Raw genomic sequence first — 27,693 nt, forward strand, 5'->3', positions numbered from 1 at the left:
AGCGGCACAATAAACTCAATTGTCTGCACATACACAATCCATGTAGCTTGTGGATTATGCACATGATGTAGGAACTGTCTCCCTACCCTGTGGCCCATCTGACTCCACAAACCCCTCCTTTCCCACCCATTGATCATTGGACAAACATTGGTCTCAAAGGCATATTTACTTTCACTGCCCTTATGCATGGCAAAGGTGATTTGGTAAAGGAAATAATCAGGGAGGCAATTACTTGTCTAGCCTTTCTTTAAACCTTTGGTTTCTGATAAGGCTGACAATATAATTTGCTAATATATTCTTGATATCCAATCCACCCATCCTTCTATATTCCATCAATGCAAAAATGTTTTCTGCCTGTTCACTGGTGTATTTTCCATGGACTCTTATTTGCTTTCACAGCAGTTAAAAATAAGTAAATGAAAAAGGAGTCACTTAAAGGGCAAGAGTAAGTGGAAAGGGAAGGAGACAAAAGAAAACTATAAATGATTACCTTAACCTCACTGAGTAGTCACTTCAGTGTAGGATTCAGACATTATTATGATTGACACAAAAACTCAGGTAAATTCTAGTATTATCACCTCAATGTTTGGAGAATCAAGAGTTGTTGTGTTAATTCTATTAAAAAAGCTTCATGCTTCTAGGTGTAGTGACTTTAACCCAAACCCTAAATTATCCAAACTGCTTTATTCTGAAAAAATGCGGTCAATTCTACCACAGAGCAGACAAATATATTTAAAATGGAGTAGAGACAACACTATTCAGAAATAAAATGAGTCTGCACACAAATAACTTTCATGAACACATTTATTGCAAGTAGCTCTATGGAAAGGCAAGTCTGATATATATATAAACACTATACAGAGTTGCAAGGTTGTCCCCCCAAACTGCAAACAAGATGTTTACAAAGAAAAGAGAGTATAAGAGTATTTACAAAGGAAGACAAAGCCAGAGCAACTCAAAGCAGATCTGTGAAGCAGAAATAGCAAATGAAATGAACTGTTGGAACTATAGTTTTACCTCTTACTGACCAAGTGACTATGTCTGATTTCAAATTAAATGTAGGTCACACACAAAAAATCGTTCTGTCATTGGTTTTTCTTAACAGCAGCATAAACTGGTAGCTGGAAGGTGATATGTTGGTTCACATATTCTAGAAAGATCCTTCCAGCACAATACTGAATAAATTAGTTGTGTCTGTAAACTAAGAAGTAGTGTCAAAAAGATTGCATATTTGTTATGCTGTACCTGTGACTATTTGTACCTGTTACTATTTGTATGTACTGTTGTATATGAGGTTTCCCATTCATTTATTCAGCAAGTGTTACATCTGTGAAGTACCCTGTCTGCTGGCAGCCCCTGAACCTAATATGCAAATAAAGCAATATAGCATTTTCCCCCAAATAATCTTTTCTCTTCCACAATTCTGAACGATTATGACTTAACTTACTTGAAAATAAAATGATGACAGAAGGCTTGAAGAACGGCTGCCTAAAAGAGTGCATTGTTATCATAATGAACAAAAGCCACACTGCATTATTTGATTAGACTGGAAATAGAGAAGAGTCTGAAGGAATTGATGAAATCAATGCCTTAGTAGTGACCAGTAACTGTAGTGATTGGTACTGCAACCACATCCTCTCCTCGGCGCCATTCACAAGGGAAAAAAGAATCTCCCATCCCTTTGGTTGGAAAAATAATAGAAATCAACTCGGTTCTTCAGAAAAGTTAGCTTAGCAACATGTACTACTTGAAGATAGAAGTACATGTTCAAAGACATCAAAACCAAGTGGCAAAAAAGTTTAGGTAAATATTACACTACTTTAAAGTTGCACATTAAATGCAAAGCAATTTTTTTAACAGTTACACACAACAGGTACAGCTACAGTCACTTGTACACAGGTACACAAGGGTGTGCATACAAATAGGTGCACACACACACTAGCACTCATACACTTCGACAGTCATTCATACCCATCTGTGGGATGATGAGGTTTGCCAGTGATGGTACGAGTAATGAATTGTGTGCCACCACATAACAAAGCTCTGAGCAAGCTTCTAGACCTTTGTTCCTGTCCTCTGTGATCACCACCAGTTATTGTCATAGTCTCAAAGGTCCAGGTTCCTAAAATCTTAATTCAGTTTCCATCAGAGGCAAGCAAAAATGGGATAGGGGGGCGTGGAGGCTTGCTCTGATTTTTTTTTTTTTAATTTGGTACATCTTACATAGGCTCATTACCCAAAGGGAAACAAGGCCTTATAAGAGGTTCTATTTGGCTTAAGTTTTAGTTAGGACATTCATTGATACGTACACACTAATTTCTTGAATATGGGAAACTGATATATTTATAGGAGCCTTGGGCATAGTGGGGAGTGTGTCAAGGAGAGAGCCAGAGAGGGGGAGCATGAAGGGTGAAAGGGTAGAGGCCCAGAGAAGCAGAGAGGGGCTTTGTGGGGAGACTTCTGAAGAACTTTTCTTCTTTTAGGGGGAAAATGTTGGTTTCAAAATGAAAAAAAATAGCGATTTTGGAAATGCTCAATTGATTTACAAGCAGAATATCACAGTGTTGTACACGGACACCTAGATAATCTGTTCCTCAGTTCTGCCTTTAATATGTTGGAAATGCTCAACCAAGGTATCAATTCAGCTGATATTTAATGTGGACAGAATGTTGCAGTTTTGCTAATGAGCAAAAACTGAGATAATCTGTCCTTTGGCCCTGCCTTTAAAATACTGGAAATGTCCCATCAAGATATCAGTTCACTTGACATTTAATTCCTTGATCAAGAAATGTTTTGATATATACTACTCAGAGAAAAAGATTCTAGATCATACCTACCTTCTCATGAACATAACTTTCCTTTCTCTGCTCTTGTTTAAAGCATTTTCAACTTCAAGCTAAATCTAAGTATTACACATCAGTAAAATTGATATTGGCCACATTTACACATATGTAAATAACATTTTTGTAAAGAGGGAAAGAGTTATGAGATGCTCACTTTTATAGTACTCGTTTCCTTTCAAAGAGACAGACTGGGGAGGGAAACCAGAAAACGAAAACTAAGTACAGTGTACATTTCTTAATTCAAAAATCACTGGATCCGTAAGGCAGTGGTATGAATAATCTGTGTTACGATCATTCAACTGCCAGCATCCACTTGAAGGCGTTTCGAAATTCAGGTTGCTTTCCATTCAGAAACCTCTGAATTTTCTTTCTTTTAGGTAGATCTGGAGTAGACAAAGATGAAATTTCACTAGCATCCCCTTTCTTCTAAACGGTGTTTTTGTGGCAATATAATCACTCTAGAAAAAAGAGACAACAAAACAAAAGTTACTTGCAGAAATAAAGTATGAAGCACTTTCACCCCCACCCTGTTCCAAAGAAAAACAAAACAAAGCCAGAATTGAACTAGTAGTTTTTGGAAGCCGTGTGGAGGAGACTGCCTTGGCATGGACGTGCCTAACTCTGCCAGCTGCCTATGACAAATACCAGCACAAGCCCAGTGAAGACACAAGGGCAGTTACTCCTTTGGCCCAAAGGCTGCCACCCTGAGATAGCTTGTGGGTAGCAGCTTTGTACATGCATGCACTCTTCTACTTCCTAGCAGTTGGGCCAGCAAGTGAACCAGGCATTGGGCAGATAAAGATAATTTGTTTCTTCTCCTACATGCTTGATTATGCCTTCACCAGATTATTGGCACATATCAAAGGCACATTACTGGCACAGCCTCGGTGATAGTCTCCAGAGTCAATCGCTGAATTTCTTCTAAAAGAGCAAAGTCATAATTGCAAAGGAGATTTGAATGAAATCCCCTTCTGTCTAATAAAAAGAAGTTCTGGTATTACTCTTTTGGACTTCTGCTAATTGCAAGGATGTATAATATAGGGAGTGCAGCAGAGGAAGGGGATCTGATACAGTTAAGAAGGCGCTGGACTGGATGAGAGATGGGGATAAATAAATGGTCAACAACTTGATTATGGGATGGTAGTGTCACTTTAAGGCCAAAGTATTCTATTACATCCAACCTAACAGAATCCACGGAAAGCATCACAGTAGGTTTTGACTACAAGATCTTATATTAAACCAGCAGTATATAGTTTGACTATTCATTTTTTCATCGGAGATTTTAAACATGTTAACAAACTTGAAGCTGAGTGAAGCATCAAAGGTCTCCTCCATTTTCCTCCCACCTATTTGTGGCTATTAGTCATCATTTGTTGTATAGGGCCATTCCTCCACACTAAAAGGTTTACAAAAATAAACACCCTGGGTTAGTAAAGTTAGTAAGCTTTCCTGTCAGCAGTAGGCTTAGGAAATTGTAGATTCCTAGTATCGATCAAGTTTACACAGGATAAAAGGCGTCTGTGATAGCCATAGGTTAACCATGAGAGTGCACATTAGCAATTCAATTATCGGCTGCAAAATTACACTAGAGTAGCATTATAGAATTTTGCATATACTATCAGCTATATGTTTTTAACAGAAATTTAAGGTTTGAAAGGCATATCACCTAATTTAGTTTGCTACTTTGTTTTAACATAAAAATATACTTACATAACCACACTGCATGTGCTTTAAAGGGGATTTCTTCCTAACCTATATAATACACTACATTTCATAGATATTTTCCCCAGAAACAAACAAATTAAGCTCCATATAACTACCCTACCAACATTATACTAAGCCTGATATTTGAAGCATTTGTTGTTATCAGAGTTGTTTTGTTGTTTATTCTTTACTTTTCTTTCTTTTTTTTTTAATTGAAGTTTATTGGGGTGATAATGGTTAGTAAAGTTACATAGGTTTCGAGTGTACAATTCTCTAATACATCATCTATATATCACATTGTGTGTTCATGACCCAGAGTCAGTTCTCCTTCCATCACCATGTATTTGATCAGATTCACCCTCATCTACCACCCCCCTTACCCTCTGGTAACCACTAAACTAGTCAGTGTCTGTGAGTTTTTGTTTCTTTCTTTGTTTGTCTTGTTCCTTTGCTGCTTTCAGTTTTATATCCCACATATCAGTGAAATCATATGGTTCTCTTCTTTTTCTGTCTGACTTATTTTGCTTAGCATATTAATCTCAAGATTCATCCATGTTGTCACAAACGGCATTATTTCATCTTTTCTTATGGCAGAGTAGTATTCCATTGTATGCATACACTACATCTTCTTTATGTAATCATCTATTGAAGTATACTTTGGTTGTTTCTCTTCTTTACTTTTCTCAAATGACAGAGGCTCTACTAAAAATTTGATTCACATGCCAATTGCTTTCCTATAACACCTACAAGAGCATTAAGTGAACGCTTGGTAACATACTAAAACCTAGCAAATAATGGTTTGATTTCAAGTATACTTTAGCAAATATACTTGTCAATTCTTGTTTAACCATGCTAGTAGAAAGGAATAATGCTATCCAAAACAAGATAATCCAAAAATAATTTAATTTGCTTTTGAAATGCATTATGGGAACAGATTTACTTTTATAATCCTGTTTTACTTAGGCTAATACTAAAATAAGTTTACATTCACTGAGCACATTCCAAAGAACAGACTAAGGAAGTAACTCAGAAGCTTGCTATGTGGTACAGGAAAACTATTTAGAAACAGCCTGGAAAATGAATATCAAAGGCCTGACAATCATATTTTAGTTCTGTATTCTGTTCATTTTGATATCATTTCATCACTTGAAAGGTAAATGGTGATGCTTTTAATAATGTGGTCTGTTTTTGATGTACTATTTCCACTTGACATTGACAGGTTATAAATAATTACTTTATTGGTATTCTTACTTTCCAATTAATCAAAAAAAAATTTTAATGACAAGTTAAGTCCATCCCCTTTAATGAGTTATACTCTTCAAGTAATTCTCCTCTGTGGAAGAAAAAACCTCAATGGACTCTGATGGGTCAAAACATCTTCCTACTCCTGCCCCCAAAACCTGCAGCTATCCTTTCCTTCTCAAAACAAATGAAGTAATCTTTTCTGTTTCAATTTGTATAATGATATAAACCTGAACAGTAATCTTTAATACACTAATAAAGCACACATGACTTCAATATCCCTGGAAATTTGTAAAGTGAGCCAAGAAGTCAGTTTCTCTAGGGCATTTCAGACCTCTTTATGTGAATCATAAACACGCCTCTATTACAGTTTGAATTCTAAAACAGCAATGGTTCCCCTGCCCAGCAGAAGCCAAAACTATAAGAATACATGCAGTTATTCTCTCATTCTCTTTCCACTCTCCCCGATCTCATTGCCTTAGTTATCTTTTCCATTCCAATTATCACAGAACTCAAAAAAAAAAAAAATTTCAAGTTCTTTTGAAAATTTCTCACGGTTTATTAGTCTCGTGTTATCTTTACAAACAATTGGTGATCACACAAATAGGGGCAACCAAATAAAGCATTTGAAGGCAACCAAGCTGAAGGAAATGAAGAGAAATTGAAACATATACCCCAAAGATGACTGTATAATAATACAATTATATTATTTAGCGTAGCATTACCTCTGACTTATATATAGTTTGTTTCCCCCCAAGAACAGATCATCACACTTTTCTGTGCCCTGTAAATAAATGTATAGGAAGATGATTCTCTAAGACTTGATAAAAATTTAAGTGCTGTCTTTCAAGACTGAAAACTAGCAATAATTGCACTAGTCTTTCCAATGTCACTCATACCAGACTATTGTCTCCTTTATAAATCAGAAGATCACATATGTCTCTCCCTATGGTGGAAACAGTTTTGGGACAGAATAGTGAAAAGAATCTGTAAGGGAAATGGACGACACTTGTAAACTTCGAACTCCTCAAAGGTCAGTTCAATTTTTTCCCACCTGCATTTCGGTAGCCGGGACCACTTATGCACGTTCATTCCAGTCTTGATTATCTGGGTACAAACTATTTGGGGATCAGCTACAGGATTTTCACCCCAGGTCAGCTTCTCTACTTCCTCCAAACACACACTTGGGCCACTTCACTCTACTGCCTAGTTACTGCAGACTTAAAAAATTCAAGTTACTAGAATTCTAATATAGACAGTCTCCAATTTACAAAAGAGACATATTCCGATGCTCATTTTTTAGTTGAAACAGAATAAATTATCCCATAGAAACAATGTTATAAACAAATGGTGGATAGGTTCATAGGTTCATCTACACATGCCTATATTAAACCTATTCAGTTCCTAAATTAACAAGATAAACTACTTTGACTATGGCCAACCGTCCCTTACAACACCATTTCTGTGGGAAGATGTATTTTAAGTTTCAATTTGGGACTCTAGTAAGCTATATCTTGTAGCCATGGCAAGAGGAATAGTGAATGATAATTGGGGTCAGAGTGGCAGTGGAAAGGAAATCATGGTAAGAGCTTCAGCCACAATAAGGAGTCCTTCAGAGTGTTGGAGGTGGGGATTTGAGGGTGAGGACAGCATTGGTATGCCTTCAAGGCTGGAGGCACAACTTATGAAAAAGCAGGAGTTAAAAATGAGAGGTTTTGGGAACGTACAGAGGGATAGTGGATGGGGGAGGGGGGTTCACACAGTGTGATGGATATAAATGATAAACGTCTAAGTTTTGCTTTGTCTTGTGCACCTGAAACTAATAAAAAAAAAATCACATTAATTGGTCAGACTTTCAAGGGCACCTTGGGTGTGCATGTGAATTTTCAAGATGAATTTAGAGATAGAGACCTCATCGCTATTCCAAGTTCAAGTATACAAGAAGAAAATTAATAATCATACAGAGGCAAATTATATAACTTGTGAAAACTAGCTGAAGTGACTGCCACGGGGAATTGGATATTCAGTAAGTCCAGAAGGTCTGACTAGCATCAAATATATTGTGGTCAGTGTAGCCATGAAAGTAGCTTTAAAGAGGCCCAGCTGTCTCTGTGACAGCCAGTGAGAGTAGAGCAGGAAGCACAGCCCTGGACGTGCAGAACAAGGAGCCCTGCAGAGAAGGCTGTTTCTGTAAGCTAAGTCCAAGCAGGCTGTGAACTAGGAGCGAGCAACCTCTGGCAGAATAAGTCCTCCACTCCCAGAGTGGCCCTCAATTTTTCTACCAGAGAGACACCAGGAAAGGGTAGGTTACTATGAAATTAGGGACACAAGTTCGGCAAAGGGCACATGAGGGTAAGATGTAATATAACCAATGCAACCCTAACCAATAAGAAAGGGGTGTCAGGAAGCTAGGGGAAAAAAAGAGCAATAACTTTCTCACTTCACAAAATATTTAAGTACATATTTTTTTATTAATTCTAAAAGTAATTAAGTCTTCGCCATAAATGATAAGGTACCCTTTTTAAAAAGGCACATCTAAAATAGGATATATGTCTACATTTTTAAAACATCTTTAAACATTCCTATGTCTCAAGTGTTCAGCCTACATTTCCAAAAGAAGATGGAAATGTAAGACCTGTGGCTGCATAACCAATAATCAGTGCAGTATTGTTAGAGAATATAATTGGAGATCATATGGCAAGCAAATTATCTTGGCAACTTTATCAATAGCTTTAAAATTAGCAATTTGATAATGTGGTAAAAACTGAGTGTATTGTAATATATTCATTTCATTATTATAAAAGGTGGCTTTTTTCATCTCCCATTTCTCACTCAAGACCAAGCAATGTTTTTCAGTAAGTGCTCCTCACCAACCAAGAGCTTGGTATCACCTCTTAGCCAAAATATACTGCAGGCTTTAATTAAGCATTTTACAAAAGCTACTTGCCAATACTGCCAATAAAATGTCTGGGTTACTTTTAAATAGTCTTAAAGCATTAAAAAGGTGCTAAACAAAATGAATTTAATTTTAAACAAGGGTTTCTATGTCCCAAGGAGAGGATTTGATTTTCAAGACTTCTAAAATCTATTTGCCTAATTGCCAAAAGCAAGTTTATTTTTTTTTAATAAAGAGCATCTATGTCTACGGCGCTTTTTCTTCCACCTTTCTCACTTTATCCTGTTTTGCCCACTGCGATGGTTTAGATTAGAATGTCAAATTTTATACACATAGAAAAAATGAAATTAAAAGACTTGCTATAACTGGCAAATGTCATGGATTATTAGGAAATCCAAAGATACCCAACTTCAGTTAAGGAAATGATCATTAAAGGAAGTTTACTGAATGCACTCTCATTTCACTTTTCTTCCTTTAAATGTTTCCACGGGATCCAAACAGATACACACACTACTTGTGTTTGGGAGGTAAAGATATGCAAACTCCTCCCCAGACCAGATTTAAAATCTTCAGTTCCAGAACAGGTCAAATAATTTTATTCTGAGAATCATGGCAAACAGTTCAATGTAATGAAATTTACCGAAGCTCTGGCAGGTGGTTCACAGTGATAACACTCTAAAGGAATTACTTACAACAAAATGTGCTACTGTCAAATTCAAGAAAACTTGAACATTTTCCCAATCTTTGCCTATATAATAATCTTTCATCAATAGGAAAGAACAGATTGAATATTGGTGTGCTGGGTGGGGCACTGGACTTGAAATCAGATGTATGGGTTTGATTTTCAGCTCTGCCACTTACCTTTTTGACTATGGAAAAATTCTTAACACCGACTTCATTTCCAGCTCCTTCTGTCCCCCAGTAAGATAGTGAATGTGAATGTGCTGTGCAAATTGTAAGACAGTATGCAACTGTAAAACATGCCCTCAATCAACAAGTTGACAATTTAACAACAGTCCCTTTTAAATCACACACAATATTCCTTATTTCTCCCTCTACTGGTTGGTTACCCTCATCTATTGCAACAGGAAAAATCTGGGCTCACTCTAGGTCTTGTTTAAAGAAGATGTTTTGCTAGTAGGAGAAATTTTTACCCTGGAAGCATCACTCTTAGAATGAATGCAAATGAGTTGAATTTAATTGAATGAAGTCCTCTTTGACTGTTACAGGTCAAATACCTCTACAGAAACTGACTGTCCAATTTGTTTTGGGGGAGTGAATGTTTCCTAAAACAAATGACCCATCAATGGTGATTGAGAATGTCTGCTATATGGAGATATTACTCTCGTAATTTATAATAAGTCCAATACAACAAAAATAATTTGCTCTTAGCACCTGTAATTTATAACAAGAGGATTTGGCAGTAGTACACTGAAAAGAAGCTTACATTTCCTTCATGTTAATAACAGTGTCTGAATTTTCAAAAGGTAATTACTGCAGTGTTTCTTTTCTTGCTTTTGAATACCAAGTGCTATCATAACATTACGAATTTGGCTGACCAATTCTCACACCCCTCCTAGAGCTGCCTTTATCCTTCTATGTCTGGAATGGAAAAAACTGGTGAATTTTTCACCTTAAGTCATTTAAAATTATGCATTCTATATCAGATACAGCAATAAAACAGGCAAAAATGCATATGTGGGTGGAGAGTTCGACTAAACCTGTATAAGAGACTACATGAATGTTAATGCTTATAACCCATGTGTATAAAATGTGAAGACTTCACACTTTTAAACGATTTCATTTATTAAAAGATCAAGTCTGAGTTATATTTCTGGGTGCTTCTTTCCAATTGTCTTCAACAAATGGCTTTAAAGCACTTCTGTGCAGTGTGACTGTGGGTAAATGAGATTGCATATTATTTTTGTGTTACATGAACAAAGCTGTCTCACTGCCTTATAATCTCACTTTATTTCACGTAAGTTCTAAACAGATCCCAACTATAAAGATCCCAACTCTGAACAACCATATAAACCACTTTAAATGAAACTAAAGACTAACTGAAAAGTGGGTTTTGAGAACAGAGAACTTTAACTTAGCTGTGTTTCTAAAGCGAATAATAACAGTAACAACAATGATAATAGTTGTATAATAATTCATGTACAACACTTACTATGTGCCAGGCACTGTTCTAAGCACTTGCCATAAATTAAAATTACCCTTTGAGATACACAACTGCTAATAAAGACAATGCCGTTGTTCCTTTGTCAAAGCATATTTTCTGTTTTCTAGCATGAAAATGTTTGATAGGAAAAGTGAAGAGAGATCAGAAATGGGTGAAAATTATTCTATAGCTTTATAGTCAAAACATGTCAGAATTATGCAGCCTGTTCTTAACACTTCACAGACAACATTCTACCATATCAATTTACATTAAAACAGTAGCAAAAGTAATTTCCTGCAGTGAGCTCTGTCTATACATCCTTCTTTTTATATAGCTCAGCAAATTATGTGCCTGAATTATCCTCCAGACCAACCATTTTTGCAAGAAACTAAATCATCAGTTTCAACTGTTCAATGTTCACCTCGGTGTTAATCCAACGACAAAATAAAAATATTTTGTAAAGTGCTTTCAAGTTCCAAAGTGCTTCCACATCTCTTATTTCAACCTAAGCACCCACTTCCCTGTGAGATACAGCCTCCTTGTATAGTCACTCACTAAAGAATTTCCTCAATGAACAATACATTCAGAGAACATTAAAATAGCTACAAAGTCAATAGAAGTTATTTATAAATTTGTAACTTATGTTCAAATAATGCAAGTTGGATCTGGATAATCCTTGGGAAATCAGGGTCAATTTAAGGAATAAGATTTCACTAATTTGCTGAAACAAAGAGTATTGGAAAGTATAGACAAACTTCTCTGAAAACTTGTCCTTTCCAAGATACCACAGGTACACAGGCAGCTATGGCAAACCTACAACAATGTTATAAATGGTGCCTTCAGCATTTAGGCTCAAACAATACCAGGAGACCAATTTTCGGGTGTACTTTACATAATAAAATGATCTGTTCCTGAAAAGCTGATTATGAATTAAATTCTTGGAAATAGAATTATATGTTTTAAATGCAAGGTTTGGGTAGTAGTGGTGATTGCGTACGTGCGTGTGTGTTGGGAGGGGGGCAGCCCAGCTCACAATTTAAAGGAGATCTGAATGGAATCCTTTGACAAGACAAAGCATCCTTTTGTCCTTTTGATGATCACCCTTTAATGTGTCCGTGCTCCAAATGTGAGCTTTTGTGTGGCAAGTTTGCTAAAGCAGGGTGAGATGGGGGAGGGAGGCTACACCTGCACTAAATAGGAAGCTTGTTAGGTGACTGTTGTGATCAGTCCCGGACTTGTTCTGCCTGATCAAGCACAGTGGGCAGAGATCCAATCACAAAGGCATTCCACAAAGCAAGCAAAGCAAAAATCTTCACTAAACTGACTACTGGAATGAAAACTGCTGGTGTCTATTCCTTCCCTTCACTGAGAAAGAAGCACATTCTACTAAAGCGGGAAGGCACTTGAGATTATTGAGACATCATCTTCTGAAATCATTTCTTGAGAATGCCGCCAGACTCAGACAACAACATCGCACAATGTATGCAGTAAATTTACTCAAAGTCTTATTTGCAACGCTAACAGCTCCCACTTTTCCTTATTTCTTCCTTTGGAAAAGTAACCCTTGAAAAAACTTCCACTGTTCCAGGGTAGGCTGCCCCAGGAGTCAAGTCTTCCTCCAGACTTATGATCTTGCTTCCCTAGATTTCCCAGAAGACACACCAACTAGATACTTTCAATGTTTTTTAAACATTTGAAACAATATTCACACCCATTATCAAGTTGTCACCATACCCTCTTTTGGGGGAGTTACACAAACAAAATGAGTAACAGTGAAAGTTATTTGGCTGTCACTACTAGTGACAGAGGAAAGGAACACTCAAGGTTTCTGGCAACTTATCCTGTGTGTAAAAACAAAACAAATCAATACAAAAACACATTCCAGAGCCAAATACTCTCTTCTTTTAATCACTTGTTGTTTTGGATTATTTATGTTTTGCTCCCTCCAGACATTCATGCTAAAAATTTAGATTTAACCTTCTTTTTAAATCACAGCAAACTAACATAACCACGACTGCTTTTTAAAAAGTAACTTTCAGAAGAAAGTCATCCTCCCCCAAATGCTAACCGATGATTGTGACTGCTTAATATTCTGTGCTCTTATTAAAATTCCTGCAATTAAATATAGGCATTTATAGAAAAACACCTTTTACTTGTTGATTTAAAATGAGGTGATGGGATTCAATTTAATGTGTCCTGTTTGCATAAATCATTAAGTGTTAGGGACAGACATATGAAGGCATCCTCATGCTACATATCTTTAAGTTTTAACTACTCCTAAAAAAGTAGAACCAATGTTTAAGCGATAATCGGTTCTTTCCAGATAAACAAACTATTATTGGATTAAAACTTAAATTCTTGCAAAGATCACAAGGTATTGCATGTATAACTAAAACTGAATTCTATTTTCCATGTTAAATAGGTACCAGTTAATGAAATACTAACTTACTTTTTCCTAACACTGTAGACATATTAGCGCATCAATTCATTAAGCAATGACCATTAACTTCAGGGAAATAAATACTAAAATTACCAACCTCTTTGAGGAGAGTCGAACTTCTGGTTGTCAGGTCTGGCAAAGTCCATTCTCACGTAGGTGTCGTCGTCGTCATCGTCAGAATCTTTTTGCTCCGAGGGTCTCGGCACCCGGCGGCCAGGTGATGGTGGGGGAGTTGCAGCTGCAGCTGCAGCTGCAGCCCCGCCGGCCCGGTTCTCACCTCCGGCAAGGTCTGAAGATGAGTTTGGGGCTCTAGGATTGCAGGCACCGGCAACGACCTGGGCACCCCTTGCTGCGTCGGCACCAGCAGCATTAGCAACAGGTTGGAACCAGCGGACAGAGGCGGAGTTAAATCCAACGGCGGCCTCAAAGCCAACAACTGCTGCGCCAATGCCCGGGGCCACGACCAGGGCGGAGGCGATGGCTAAAGCCCGGCCCACTGCAAAGGGTGACACAAGGACCGCAGCGGCAGCGGAGGCTAAGGAGGCATAGATGTCTCTGTCCAGGCTGTCGGTTGGGAAAGCTGAGACAGCGGCTCTTGCGGAGGCAAAGAAACCTTGAGAACGGCTTTGTGGATGTCTTCTCTCTAGCTCTTCTTCCTGCAGCAGCCTAGCTACAGGTGGTGGTTCAGAGCAGCGGCTGGGGGAGAGAGAGATGTCCATACAGCACTCAGAAAATGGGTCGACCACATAGATGCGACCTGTTTCAGCATCATAGCGAATGGCACTGTCAGCAAAAGGCACGGCTGGTGTCATTGTTGGGTTGAAAATCACTTCAATGTAGTCACACTCTTCCTCATTAGCATTGCTACCTGTAGCACTGGAAAGAAGAGGCAGAAGTGGCCACCTAGCACCGTCCAGAGAGAAGAGGTTGGCACCTGGAATAGCTCTTAAAAGATTTGAGAGTTCGTTTGCTAGATTTCGAAATGGCACTCTGAACTCAACATTCACATAACGAGAAAAGGCTGACTGTCTGGGATCAGCAATTATGCCCCATGAATGTGGCAGTCCTTGAGGAATGGGGGCTAGCATATTGCTATTTCTTTTAGTGAAGTCAGTGTTGACATAGTCACTAGAGCTGTCAGCCTCTTTCTGCTCGTGTGTGGGCTTTTGTGGTTTTGGCTTGATTTTATTTCCCTTTGCAATAAAAGAAAGCTTGTTAAGTCGCTTAGCCTTGTTCTTGGGGGACCCATCATCTGAAGGCTTTGAAGGTAACCCCCCATCTCCAGGCTTTGAGAGCGACCCCTCAACTGAAGGCTTTGAAGCTACATCTTTGGGGCCCCTGATAGACGACGTTTGTTTGTCTAGGCCCTTCCCCAGTTTTCCAGATAATATTGGTACATACTCACTGTGGTCACTCTGTCCCAATGGGGAGCTCCGAACAGGATTTGGCAGAGAGAAGTAGGAGCTCCAACTTTTGGAGGAAGAGCCGCCCTGAGGATTTCTGGGGTTTTTCGGAACTGCACCGGCTCCAGGAGCCATAAACATGTAATCACTGTCACTGTCATTGTCCTTAGAGTCATCCTCTTTATCAGGATCAGGTGCCTTTGGAGGACTTGGGGCTGTTGGTGAGCTCACTCTGGGAAACATCATCATGTACCCTCTTGAATCTTCCAAAGGGGACCGAGAGTCGAGTTTTTTTGAAGCAGAAATATTTTGAGGAGCCATTGGCATATAATCACTGGAGCTTGTAAGAGGGGCAGCCACCCCTGGCTTCATTGGCATGTATGGGTCGTCCTCATCTTCATCAAAAGCCCTGGCTCTGTGGGGACCCCCAGCTGCACCTTCTGAGGTCTCTGCATCTTTGACTTCTTTGCGTTCTTTTGCAGCTCTTCTGTCAGCACAAAAATAAAGTCGGAACCTTCCCCCAGACTTCCCTTTTCCACCAGTTGCTCCACCTGGCGGGGGTGGAGGTGGAGGTGGTGGCATTTGCTGTTGCTTGCTTTGAGTTAATTTGCCAAAGTAGGATCTTTTCTTCAGAGATTTTGCCCATTCACCATTGCCATCGGAGCCTTTACCACTTCCTGAACCTTTGTCCCCTCCAGAGTTCTTGCCACCACCTGAGCCATTGCTATCTCCTGGTCCCTGGCCACTACCTGAGCCATGACCACCACCGGATCCCTGGCTACTGCCTGAGCCGTGCCCACCTGCAGTGCCCTGGCCATCTCCTGAGCACTGGTTTCCTCCTGAGCTCTGGCTACTGGAACCTTGGCCAGTTGAACCGTGGCCCCCTCCTGAGCCCTGACCATGTCCTGAGCCCCAGTTGTTCATGGGCATGTAGTCACCTCCTCTGTTTACTTCCTGATCCTCTTGGCCTTGAGGATTGTCTTCTTTCCCAGAGTTGCCGGAGTCAGAACCAGATGCTTCAGGAGATAGGCAAGCTCTGTTGCTGGGGGCTTCTGCTGGGTGTGGGACACGCACCAAGCTGGGTGCTTGGCTGCGAAGAAAGCTGGCTGGCACTGAAACCGCTCTGCTGGACCTGTGCGCTCTGGGCAGGTGCAGTCTTCCTCGCCTGGAGTGGGGCACAGGCTCGCTGGGTGTTGTGTAGCGTCTGGTGAGGAGCATCTCGTCTTCCCCGTCACCAATGGCCCGGAGGTGGCAAAACTGCTCAAAGCGGGACCTTCTGAGCCAGCCGCTGGGCTCGAGAGGCAGCATGTCCAGGTGCCTCCTAGTGGACAGCAGGGTTAACAGGTGGGCGCCGATGCTGATGCTGTACCTGCGGCAGCGGGCTCTGTATTCGTCTGCACACAAGGCTCTCATCTTCTCCAAAAAGAGCTCGTGCATGTTCTGGGCCACCACACAGTCATCGACCTGCATCCACAGTTCCCCCGGACCGATGACGGTGGACCTACCGACTTCCAAGAAGAAATACTGCTCTGAGTGCCCACAGCGACGGATGCTCAGGAGCTGGACGACCACGCTGGCCACTTCGGTGTTCAGCCTTACAAACACAACCTCCTCGTCGGTAAGACAGAGCCGGAACACGCCACTCAGCTCTTTTCTATGCCCCAGCCCCCTGGGTTTGACTATTACCTGCCACACATCTTTGTAGAAGGGTGGCTCCGCCGCCGCTGCGGACGCCAGCGCGGCCGGTCCTCCATCAGGTGGCGCGCCGGGCGTGCCGCAGCGGCGGCGTTTGCTCTCGAGGATGAGGCGGCTGAGCAGCAAGTACCAGCTCTCTTGCTCCGACTCGTTCTCGGCCACCATAGCGAAGTACTCGTCCTGGGTGAAAAGGGCAATGAGGTGTCGGTACCTTGCGTCGGCCCGCTGGCTCACTGAGAAGCACTTGTACAGGGTGATCACGCGCCGCGGTGGGATGAGCGCCGGGACCGCGGCGCCGGAGCCTGCAGCCGCGGCTACAGCCGCCGCGGCGCGGACACTGTGCCGGAACTTCCTGGCATTTTCATAGTATTCCAGCCGAGCTGGGGCGTCGGCGGTCTCGAGTTTGAGCACGAAGTAGCGCCTGTGCCCATGCTTCTGTTTCCGCAGGTAGCCCCGTTTGCAGACTTCGTCCCCGACGGGGAGGTCCTCCTCATCAGACTCGGAGTCTGACCGGGAGCCAGTGGCTGTGGAGAGCCACATGGCTCCCGGACAAGACGACCCGGTCCCAATGGGTGCGGTCGGGGTTCTCGAGGAAAGAAGTGGGGTGGTCGCCACCACAGCTAGAGCTGCCGCTGTAGCCGCTGCTGTATCTCTCAGTCTCCTTGTCGCTTGGTCGCAAGCGAAGGAGCAACTCGCCATGGTGATGCACGTTGGTTTTAAGGTGAGCAAGGGGGAGGGGGGCTCCGGGAAGGGAGGGCTGGGGGAAGAGGCCGTCAACCCCCGTCTGCCTGCCAGCCCCAGCCCCCTCCTTCCTGGGCCCGCGCCCCCGCCCACTCCACTCTGAGCGCGCGACGGGGAAAACAACACGTGACCGCAGCCTCACGCGGCCGCAGCTGCGGCTCTTGCTACCCGCGCAGTGGAGGGGCGCGAGCTGCAGGCAGAGGTGTGCAAGGGAGGGGGCGGCGAGCCCAAGGGGCGGGGCCAACTCCAACCCAACCTAGACCCTTCGGGTGAATATCCCAGACTGAGGGCCACGGGAGGAGGCGGGGCTTTCTGTCCACGCTGGTCCTATAACTAGGAGTCCAAGAAGGCACAGCAGGGCGGGAGAAGGCCGGGAGGGACAGAGGAGAGCGTTTCCAGCGATCGGAGCCGGATGCGGGCTCCACAACCACGGCTCGATTGGCTGGAGGGGGCGAGAGGTGGCGGGAGAGGGAGGAGCACAACCCTGTCCCGCGGCGCCAGGGTGGAGAGCTGGCACAGTAGCCGGACGGTTTGTTTGTTTATTTGGGAAGCGGGAGCCAGGTGAAACTGTTGCAAGGTTCTCACTGGATGGGATGGGAACCAATGGGAGTGTCCGGCAGGAAGGCGGCCCTGAATTAATTAGTTTGGGGGACAGGAGAGGAACTGAGGGGCGAGGGGGCGTAGCTTGGGTCCCTGAGTGGGCTCCGCTGTCTGGTTGTCGCTCATTGAGGCGGTAAACAACCTTCTCCAAGTAGCTGTTAATAGTAGTGATAAACTCATGCAAAGCCCTGAGCCACGGTGACCAGGAGACCTAGGCTATCGCACTCTTTCTCTCCCTGTCCTTAATATAAATTCTCTATTCTTTTCACAGTCTGTTCCACTTGCTCCCGCCACGCACGGTGAGCTGAGCGTCTAGGGAGAAAGTGTGAGCATCCCTCTGGAAACGTTAACGATCATGGCCCTCAGACCTGCCGCACACCTCGCTGCAGGCACTCCTGAGCCCGCTCCATCCCGGACAAAAGCGGCGCTGAGGCACAGGAATAACAGCGATGCCCTCAAAATGAACATAATTTTTAATCAGAGTGCATTTCCAACCCACGAAAATCAGCTTGCCTAAAGATGGTGTTTCTGGCTATTTGATTAATGATAGCTGAAAGCACAAATTTGGGGGCCTGCAAAGTAAGTATACAGCCATGTTTAAAAACAAATCGGACTAGATTCTTACTGAAAAACACCAGTGTTGAGCTGTCGTGATATTTTCCCATGGGAGATACTCTGAAAGGCGCCTTTAAGAGAATTTCAAATTAATATTGTTTCCCTTTCCTTGAGCGAGACCGAAAAACTTTAGAAAAAGAAATGCTCGTACCTAGAATAAAGGATCATATCGAACACAAATCCTAGAACATATTTCACATCCCTCGCATCAAGAAAAGATTTTTGCCGAATTTCAGTCTACAACTTGATACCACAAAAATAAGAACTACTGCTTCCCTCGTTTCTGGAAAAACTGCTGGAGTGTAAGTGCGACCTTCTGAAGTGTTTCTCTCTCTTTCACTGGGATTTTAGGAAATGGGTCGGTATTACATTAAAATGTCAAAGTTGTGACCACAATTGCAAACAGCAAATTGGAGTGGGGGGAAGGGGGAAACGTGGTATTTCTAAAAGAATGGAATGTTGGTTCACCTTTGCCCTAGGGTAGATGCTGCAAAGTATATTATTTATAAAATCTAACGGTAAAATAGGCAATGTATGCATCATAAAAATAAACCCCATCTCTGCTCTCTTAAGAAGTTGTTCTCTTTTGGAAACAGAATAAACATATTTGGATGAATGTCTCCTTTTTGATGCTCCCATTTTGGGAAAAAGGAAATTGGTTTTAGTTGTCTCTGAAATCTTAGAAACAATCATAACATTCCCTTTGCTGCCAGGGATTTATAAGGGTAGTATATTCACAGGTGCTAGGAGCAGCTGTGGTTTCTGAAGGGAGTAAGGGCAGAGTGAGTGTGGATGCTGAGAGAGCCCTGACTGGAACTGCTACCTACATGTTTCAGCTGCCTAGTCACATATGTAGAAGATTCCCTACACTTATAACCAAAATGTTAATGAATAAAATAATTTGAGTTTTTGTAATAGGTATTATGATATTTCACAAGTCTTTCCAAGCATAGGGTTTGCTTTCCGGAGAAATGTTTTGAAAACAAGGCAATGCATTTGCAAGTGCTTTGAGGAAAAACATGACATTTTAAAATGTATTGAAAAACATTAAACTGCAAGTTAAGTAAAATTTGGAAAATACTGAAAATAATAGATTTTAAAATCCTCATGTCTTTATAGAATTTTTTCCTATGGAGTGGTAGGCTTACAATGTATATAATATATCTTGTTCTTTTCACTTAACATTACCTGGTAACATTTCCCCATATTACTATGGATAAGGCTAAACATCATTTAAAATTCAGTAAAGTACTCCAGGTAGCTGTGTATTAATGCACTTAATCATCACTCTGCTTTGAAGTATTTAGGTTGTTTACAATATTATAAATAATGCTGCAATGAATATCTTGTACCTATAGCTTTTTTAATGCTTAGAATTATTCCTTTGGGGTAGAAACAGACATAGAATTACTGGGTTAAAATGTATGACTATTTGATGCATTATTTTCAAAAAAATATATTAGCTTGCCCTGTCACCACACTGATTGCCAGAATTGGACATTCTTATTTAAAAGAAAACGCATTTAAAAAAAATCATTGGTAAGATGGGTCAAATGGTATTCTACTGTTGTTTCAATTTGCATTTTGTTTATTAGTGAGATAAATAAACAATAGATTATCTTCTCTAAAGTGTCTTTTTATGTCCTTTGCCTTATCTTTTGGATTCTTAGTGTTTTTTCTTACTGTGTGTGACTTGTTTACATAATAAAGATATCACAACTTTGTCATATTTGTTGCAATTTTTTCCCAGTCTATTGATAAAAAACAAAACACTTAAGTTTGATTCCCTTCTATTTTGAAAGGTGTGTAAATCTGGCACAATGAAGCTTGTAGGGCTGTTTAGAAGGGAGCTATTGATATACACAAATGTCACTATGATCACTTCCAACCTTCTTTTAAACTATCTCATATATCTAAGCTTATATGCTGTTTTAAAAAAAAAAAAAAACTAAGTTTGTTCTCATATCAACAAACTGTAAGAGTGCATCTAAACTTGTTAAATTTTATGTAGCACTGTTAAGCAATACTTTGTAAGACATTATTCCCTACTGTAGGGTGAAACCTCTAGGGGTAATCAATGTGTTTGAAAAAAAGAAGTGTGAAAATAATTTTAAAACAATTGTAGTGAAAGATTAACTGTGCTCATAATTGGCTGTATAGTTGGCTGCAAGAAAATGGAATTAGGGATATAGTGAGATGTTTCATACTGGGATTTTATTTTGTATGTTTCCTACGATGGGAGAGGATTGGGCAAATATTAGTATTGTAAATAGGGAGAATGTATGACTAGAAGAATATTATTTTCTTTACATAATTTAACCACATTTCAGTTCTAAGTGTTGAAGCTCTCTAGAAGAGACCATCATTATCGAATTGCACCAGATGCTGGAACTTGTCTGACATATATTTAAACTTTCATCTTCCTGGACAACTTAATGATATAGAATAGTTGTTTAGTTTAGGTCAGGTTTCTGTAGGCAAAATAAAGTGCAGGGGTGGTACAGACATGTAGATGGTTTAGGAAAAAAGTAGAGATTTTTGTATTTGGCCTGAACTCACCACATGGTTGCTTTAATGCTCCTGTCTCTTAATTTTTTGTTTTTATATTTAGGACAAGTTACCCCAGAAAGCTAAAGTTCTTTTCCATATCCAATTTTAACTTCTGTAAAGTTTGGACTCTGAACCACGAATCTCAAACACAGATTTTTAAAACAACAGATAAAAAGTAATAAAACCTGCAGTATTTCTTAACTTGTTTGCCATTTTAGCTAAGGGGAGAAAACAAGCAATTCAAGTGGTATTTTACACCAAGAAACTAAGGTAAATGGATAAATACAGCCACAGTACCTTAAAAACAGTTTTTATCTAATGAAGAAATATGCCTTTAATGGGGTTTCTTGTGAGTCCTATTAAAAAAGCAGTTGTTTAATTGAGTTGAGTAGTCAGTGGTAATAAAAACTGATCTGCTTTTTTCCTCATATACATGGATCATCAATATTCTAAAATCCACTTGTATTAAAATCAAAATAGATAATAGAAGTATGGATTTACTTACTTTAAAAATTAAACTGTTGCATTAAATATGGACATTTTTCAAGAGAATAAAGCCTAAGAGGAGAAAGTAACCAGTATAAAAGCATTATTATTTTTGCCCAATATATGAATTGTCCTTTAAGTATTAACTCTATAGTCTTTGTAAGCTAACATCCAATTATGTTGATGAAAATGTGGTGTGACCCTTTATATTCAACAATGGGGCTAGTGATGCTGATTGCTTTCTCCGCGTTTGGACATAAATAAAATCATGGACGATGAACAATGCTTTCTACACTATGTGGGAATAAGGGCTGCCCTGTGATTTGTGGCTGCAGCTACCACTTGCAGATGATGGCTTTGCATCTCAGCTTCTTTACTTCTATGCTACTCAGAACTTCTGCTGGAGAAAACAACCATCAAATGCCTGACTGCGACACACAGAACAGATCTGCTTGCTGCTTTTGTTTCTATGCAGCCTGCAGCTAAAGTAATTAGAGCAAATGCATGGTTTAATTAGGCTCCTAAAGCTTCCCTGTTATCCTAGGAGTCAACTGAAAATTAACTCAGTTAAAAATCAAGCATTTCTTCCCACCTTCAAAAGATAAAACTTTCATTTGGAAATGACTTTTAGTAAGTAAACAAAACATCAGAACAATGAAATCTAGCAGATGTCACGTAAATTTCAATGATTTCACACCATGTAAGATTTCTATGTTAATATAAATGAGCAATAAAAAATTCAACTTAAAGCTGTTCCTTGTTGGCATAAAGCAACCTTGTTCTTAGTGTCAAAAAGATTATTGGTTCACACTGCCTTGCCTTCAAAAATTAGAATCTTTGTTTTGTAAGTTAATAGGATCATTGCATGACTAAATTTGTTATTTTAAAGGAATTAGTATTAGAGACTTGCATTTTCCTTTGGATGTTTAGAAAAACAGCTATCATATTTAAGATGTAATGTGTATTATGCTTATCATCAATTCCTTTTTCTCCACTTCACATGGTCCCTCGATATCTCTCTGATTGAACTCTTCATTTCCACAGTCCCTATACTGGTCCATGTCCTAATCAACTCTACCAGAATTGCTGAAGTAGTCTCTTAAACTGGCCTTACCCTTCTTGGGTCTCCATATAGTCAGTCAGTAGAATGTTTTCCCTTATATGTCACTTTCATCATACAATTCCCTGCTCAAGGTTACATAAAGTATCCCCCCCTCCGTTTTTCTGCTCTGTCAGAACTAAACTTCTAACCCTAGCATATAAGTTTCCCTCTTCTCAACTGACACCACAACCAAGCCTCTTTCTCAGTCCCTTGCGGCATACAACCCATTTTTTTTCCAAATTCACCCCTCATTCTATTACAATACATTCTCACTGCCCACACTTCCAGTTAGGTTGTTCTCTTTAGGGCATTCTGTATATTATTATTCTGTTTCCACTGTTACTTACGCTATTTCTAATGTCTAGATGTCCTCCCCTTTCCAGTAACCAATTAATGCCAATCATCTTCCTCAAGACTCACTCAGGAAAGCTTCCCTCACATAATCTCACTGCAACCAGTGCCTAATTTTCCTAATCATTGCTTGTAAGTAGAGATAAGGATTTAGTTGTTATTCATTGATACAATTATATCATTGTTAAATGCCGTCATTAAAATGACTAATACTTTTCTACCACTTGGTAAATAGTGTCATGAACCTTCCACTCCACTCTACTCTCCACCCCCCACCCCCAATTCTCTTACCCATTTAATTCTCCTAACTACTCCAACCCCTCCTTTAGGACCTCCCACCTCTCCACTGTCCAGCCACTATAAGGATAACTACTGGCACAGCAGTGCCTTTCCAGGACCCTACTCCAGAATATCGACTAGCATACACTCTGATTGGTAGGAAAGTACTTCCTCTGGATATAACTAATCCCTGAGTTAGGGACACTGTTCTAGACTATAAACGCCTTGAAGACCAGGACTGTGTCATATTCATCTTTGCATCCCTCATGCTTAGTATAGTGCCTGGAAATCACCAACACATGTTTGCTTGAAGGAAGAGAAGGAAGGGAGTGGAGGGGACGAGGAGGAAGAAAGTAGGGTGAAAGGGAAGGATGTGAAAAGAAACGTACAAGACAAGTTTAAATGCCCAATACAGAGTACTTCCCCCTCCAGATTACATTTAACACTGCCCAAACTCTCCATGAGTGATGGCAAGGCTTAATGACTTTTGTCTGATGTCATACCTCCTCAAAGGAATCATGCCAATTTTATTCTCTCATTCATCATAGCTGAGCTAATCTTTTCCCCAAACATACATACTCTGTATTCTTTTCCCATCTTGCAGTTGTGAGAAACCTCAGGAAATGTCTGTACTCTGTATTTCCCCCTCCTTTTTAAAGTTCCATTTGGGAACAAAGAGACATTTGAACCCTGGTCATGAAGGGGGTTAAATATAAAATTAATGCTGGTCTTAAAAAGAGTAATGGTGGTGATAAACCTTTATCAAGGAAGAGCACTTATCACTTCTTCACACCATTGTTCCCTCTCCCCACTAGAATGTAAGTTCCATGTGTTCCCAAGTGTTCTCCATGTATTCTTACAACGCCCAGTGCCTAGCACAGTGCCTGACACATAGTAGAGATCCTCAATAAATACTTGTTGAATGAGTGAATGAAAAAGAAAAATGTATGTTTCAAAGTTAAATTAGAGGTAACTTCATGGACCACATAGGGATCCCTTTCAGAATCTCCACAGAAATCTTTATTTGCCTGCTTTAATTAAACATGCTCTTTCTCAAGCATCAACATTCAAAATATGTCCGGATACATTTACAAACCTATTTCATAATCATTTTCATTTTTAAATTTTTGTTTAATTGTTAGTATTACATCACTTTTGCTCTCTACCATATTTTCAGAGCAAATACACAGACAGAATTCCCATGTATTGTGAATCAAATGAGTTTCTTTTGGCAAACCTATACATTCAATTAACATTTATTTATAACCTTTCTGTTGGTAAAATGTGTTGTAGGTTCAAAACAACTGCCTTACAAACTGCTTTTGAAATATAACCACTTTTCGTTTCATGAGTTTCTGTATTCAATCTGTACTTTACTAACAGGCAATTGTTTATGGATTGTAAATACTTTTCAGTTGCCTCATTAGTGGGTACTTTATCTTCCTCATTGTTTTCTAAGCCCCATCTGAAGGGGGGATTATGTTTTTCTACTTTTGTTCATTTCTTCATGGTGGCTAGTACTGCATTGAACTGAGTAACTCCTTGTTGAATGAAGGATTTTACCAAAATGCAAAATACGACATAAGGTGATAAGCCCAGAAGACAATGTATTATTTTTTTGGAAATGATGAAACACCAGTCATTTAGGGTACTCTTCAGTATCTAGGGCCTCTGCGCTTGAGAGTTAGGTTAGAGACTACATTTTATTTGGGCTTGTTAATCTTATTCCTCCCTTGTCAAACTTTTTCACATGAGCTTTTAAAAAAAATAGCAACAATACAGGACACTAAGTCCTAATAATAAAAACATCAACAGCATCGGTTTAAAATATTTCATTCTTTATTAATTGTATGTTCCCTTGTCCCAAAAAATTTAATTTTAGTTCAGGAGTTCGGAAGTAAGATATTTGTGCTTATTTACTTCAAGACTTTCCCCAAATTTGGGATTAGGGAGTCAATAGAGAAATAAGGAGAGAAAACTTTCATTTTTTACCAAGAAACAAGAAAATTCAGACTCTGTCTCATAGTAAACTGCTCCCTTCTTTTTGTGACAATGCATTTAAAATTACATGGCATTCAGTATGTAGTTATTATTTTAACTGCGCACTGCATTTTACACACTCTTCTGTGTATATGACATATTTTACAATCAAAGAAAATATACCTTAAAGAAAAATCTAGACCAAAATGGGAAACATAAAACAAAAAAACAAAACAAAACAAAAACCCCAAAAACAAAGTAGGAAACATCAATATTTCCACACTGATTCAAAATCAGGAACCAAGAATGAACCGTTCCTTCCTTTGTTAATTAGCATTCAGAAAGGAATAATGTTAACATTTGAATAGAGTGTTTAAGAAATAGTTACATTTGCATCTGAAAAGCGGTGTCCCTTGGAAAATTAAATTGGTGCTTTCAGAATTAAAAAACAAAAACCAAACCGAACAAAACGTTTTGCCTGCTGAATAAGATTTCTTTAAAGATTGCTTCAATGTCCACCTGAAGTCTTTTGTCACATGGTTCAGCACTCCTCTGGAATCTTTGAAGTGTTATAGAACCAAAGCTGAGAGCACTCCAAAAAGTGAGACGTGTAAGTTGAGAAACTCTATTCACAGTACCTAATAATTCAAGCTGGTATTTATCTGGGAAGACTTACTTTTCTCTTAAAGTTTGTTTATTTTCTATGATTTTACCCTCTTTGTATATGTGTGTAAAACATAATTGTGGCTTGTAATGTAAAGTTTTTCTCATCAACGAGATAGTAAATGTTTTTGAGTACAGGGATATCTATTGTCTTTCATGCTCCCTGCATGGCCTAACTCTGTGTTAGTCACCTAATACTTTGGCTTGATTTGCAAATGCTTACATGTCACATATTGATAGCTTGTGACTCCTTTATCTCATCCATTTTATACCCAAAAGAATCTGCTGGAGGATATAAGGATCACAGTCTTCTGTCTTGTAATGTATATGATCTGGAGGCAGTTATGACCATTAATTGTGAGTTTTAGGGTGTTTGTATAATTAAAATGATTGAAATATAAATGTGAACGCATGGTGTGATCTGGCAATCTTTTCAACTCTTACTAATTCTTCAAATCAATTTTGGAAGTTCCAGACACCCAGGTTAAGGTGACTCTTGGTATTCTGACCTTAAATTAAACAAACAAACAAACAAACAAACAAACAAACAAAAAACTCACTAATCTTACTAGAACTATAGGCTTACGCCTAAAATAAAAGCATGACCCAATAGTTGAGAAACATTTCTTTAAACTTCTGTTACTTGAGGCAAAACTGCACAATCTTTCTGTTAATTGAAAGTCCAATATGTTAAAATGTAATTATCTGTGACATTTTACAACGTTATAAAATACTTTTAGCAACTGTATTGCAATTCACCTCTAACTTCTACATGTCATTATTAAGTTTTGGCTAAATGTTAGTATTTCATGAAGATTGTACATGTGTGATTTATCTTTGTTTTACAATTTAAAGTACTCACATATAGGAGACCACATACTCATAAGTAAAACTTCTTTCTTTAATTCATTAGGTCTCCTCACTAACTAGTAAACTTTCCTTTTAAGATTTGTCATGCCATAATAGAACCAGTATTTGATGATGACCAAAATACTGATTTTTTGTAATAGGAAAGGTGTGGAAAGAATATCATACTGGAACTCAGGAGAGGTGCGTTTTAGTCTCATTTCTGAAACTTATTTGTTGTGTGATCATTTAATCTTATTTATCTTTGTTTACTCTTTTGGAAACAAGCTAGGAACAAGTGATTTCTAATGTTCCTGAGACAGGGAGAAAGAGGACAGACTTATAATTCCAGTTTCTGTATATTCAGATTGTTCCTTATTTTGAACCATCCACTGAAAAAAAGCTTTACTGTGCCCTCAGAGCAAAAATCTTAGCAATTGACCAACTCCTTAAATTATTAAACATGAATTTGTTTTCATCCTTTTAAAAATTCATTTATTAAAAATATTTATCATGAATTAGATATGTTCAGATAGTGTTTAGGTATTGCAGGTATGGCAGTAAATCAGAACGTCTTTACTCTCGTGGAGTTTACATTCTAGTATGGAATAGTCGAATAAACACATAAGAAAATATGTTAGGGAAAAGTACTCTTTTATAAATAGAATTGGGTGATTAGAGAAGGTCTCTCTCAAAGGATGAAATGCAAATGCCAAGAAGGAACTAACCATGCAAAGATCAAAGGAAGAATTCCAGCCAGAGGAACATTAAACTCTATAGGACTTCATTTCTTTTTCCATCATTTAATGGAGACTCATCATTTTGTATAACTGTAATAAGGGAAGCAGAATGTTTGAACAGTTTGATGTTATTTTTAACTGAGCATTATTTCACACAAATAAGTACATATCAACACAATCTGTAATCCTTGTCATTGTCTGCATGGCCGTATCATTCTTATACATTCCCCTGTTATTATTCTTGTTATCATCCCAATCTTAAGATTTGTATTTTAAAAAACACTGTCACTTTAATTTTTCAGTCAATTCCACCCTAAGTTCCCAGATGTGGTTTTCATCTTTATCAAATATTT

The 27,693-nt window shown here is 39.4% G+C and overlaps 2 protein-coding genes across 3 annotated transcripts in view; one reads left to right on the forward strand and one right to left on the reverse strand.

Moving 5' to 3' along the window:
* Window positions 1–18,678, forward strand: part of COL4A5 (collagen type IV alpha 5 chain) — a 373,394-nt gene extending 354,716 nt beyond the window's left edge. The window contains exon 51 of one of the 2 annotated variants that reach the window (XM_074323261.1): window positions 6,716–6,807. In XM_074323261.1, the coding sequence (XP_074179362.1) occupies window positions 6,716–6,782 (67 nt within the window). In that variant the 3' untranslated portion in view covers window positions 6,783–6,807. Of the gene's footprint in view, window positions 1–6,715; window positions 6,808–17,999 lie in introns of those variants that run through there. The other variant, XM_074323262.1, reaches the window with a different exon arrangement.
* Window positions 787–17,105, reverse strand: IRS4 (insulin receptor substrate 4). Its single transcript, XM_019718125.2, has 2 exons — window positions 13,387–17,105; window positions 787–3,301 (listed from the first exon to the last, which is right to left on the reverse strand). The coding sequence occupies exons 1-2, from the start codon at window positions 17,084–17,086 to the stop codon at window positions 3,297–3,299; spliced, it is 3,705 nt and encodes a 1,234-aa protein (XP_019573684.2). The 5' UTR covers window positions 17,087–17,105; the 3' UTR covers window positions 787–3,296.
* Window positions 18,679–27,693: the final 9,015 nt, after the last annotated feature.

The sequence above is a fragment of the Rhinolophus sinicus genome, chromosome X (genome assembly GCF_036562045.2).
Source record: "Rhinolophus sinicus isolate RSC01 chromosome X, ASM3656204v1, whole genome shotgun sequence".
Taxonomy (NCBI): Eukaryota; Metazoa; Chordata; class Mammalia; order Chiroptera; family Rhinolophidae; genus Rhinolophus; species Rhinolophus sinicus.

What these genes read in the sequence shown, in the direction of transcription:
- IRS4 (XM_019718125.2), bottom strand. Translation starts at nt 17,086, where the DNA reads ATGGCGAGTTGCTCCTTCGCTTGCGACCAAGCGACAAGGAGACTGAGA.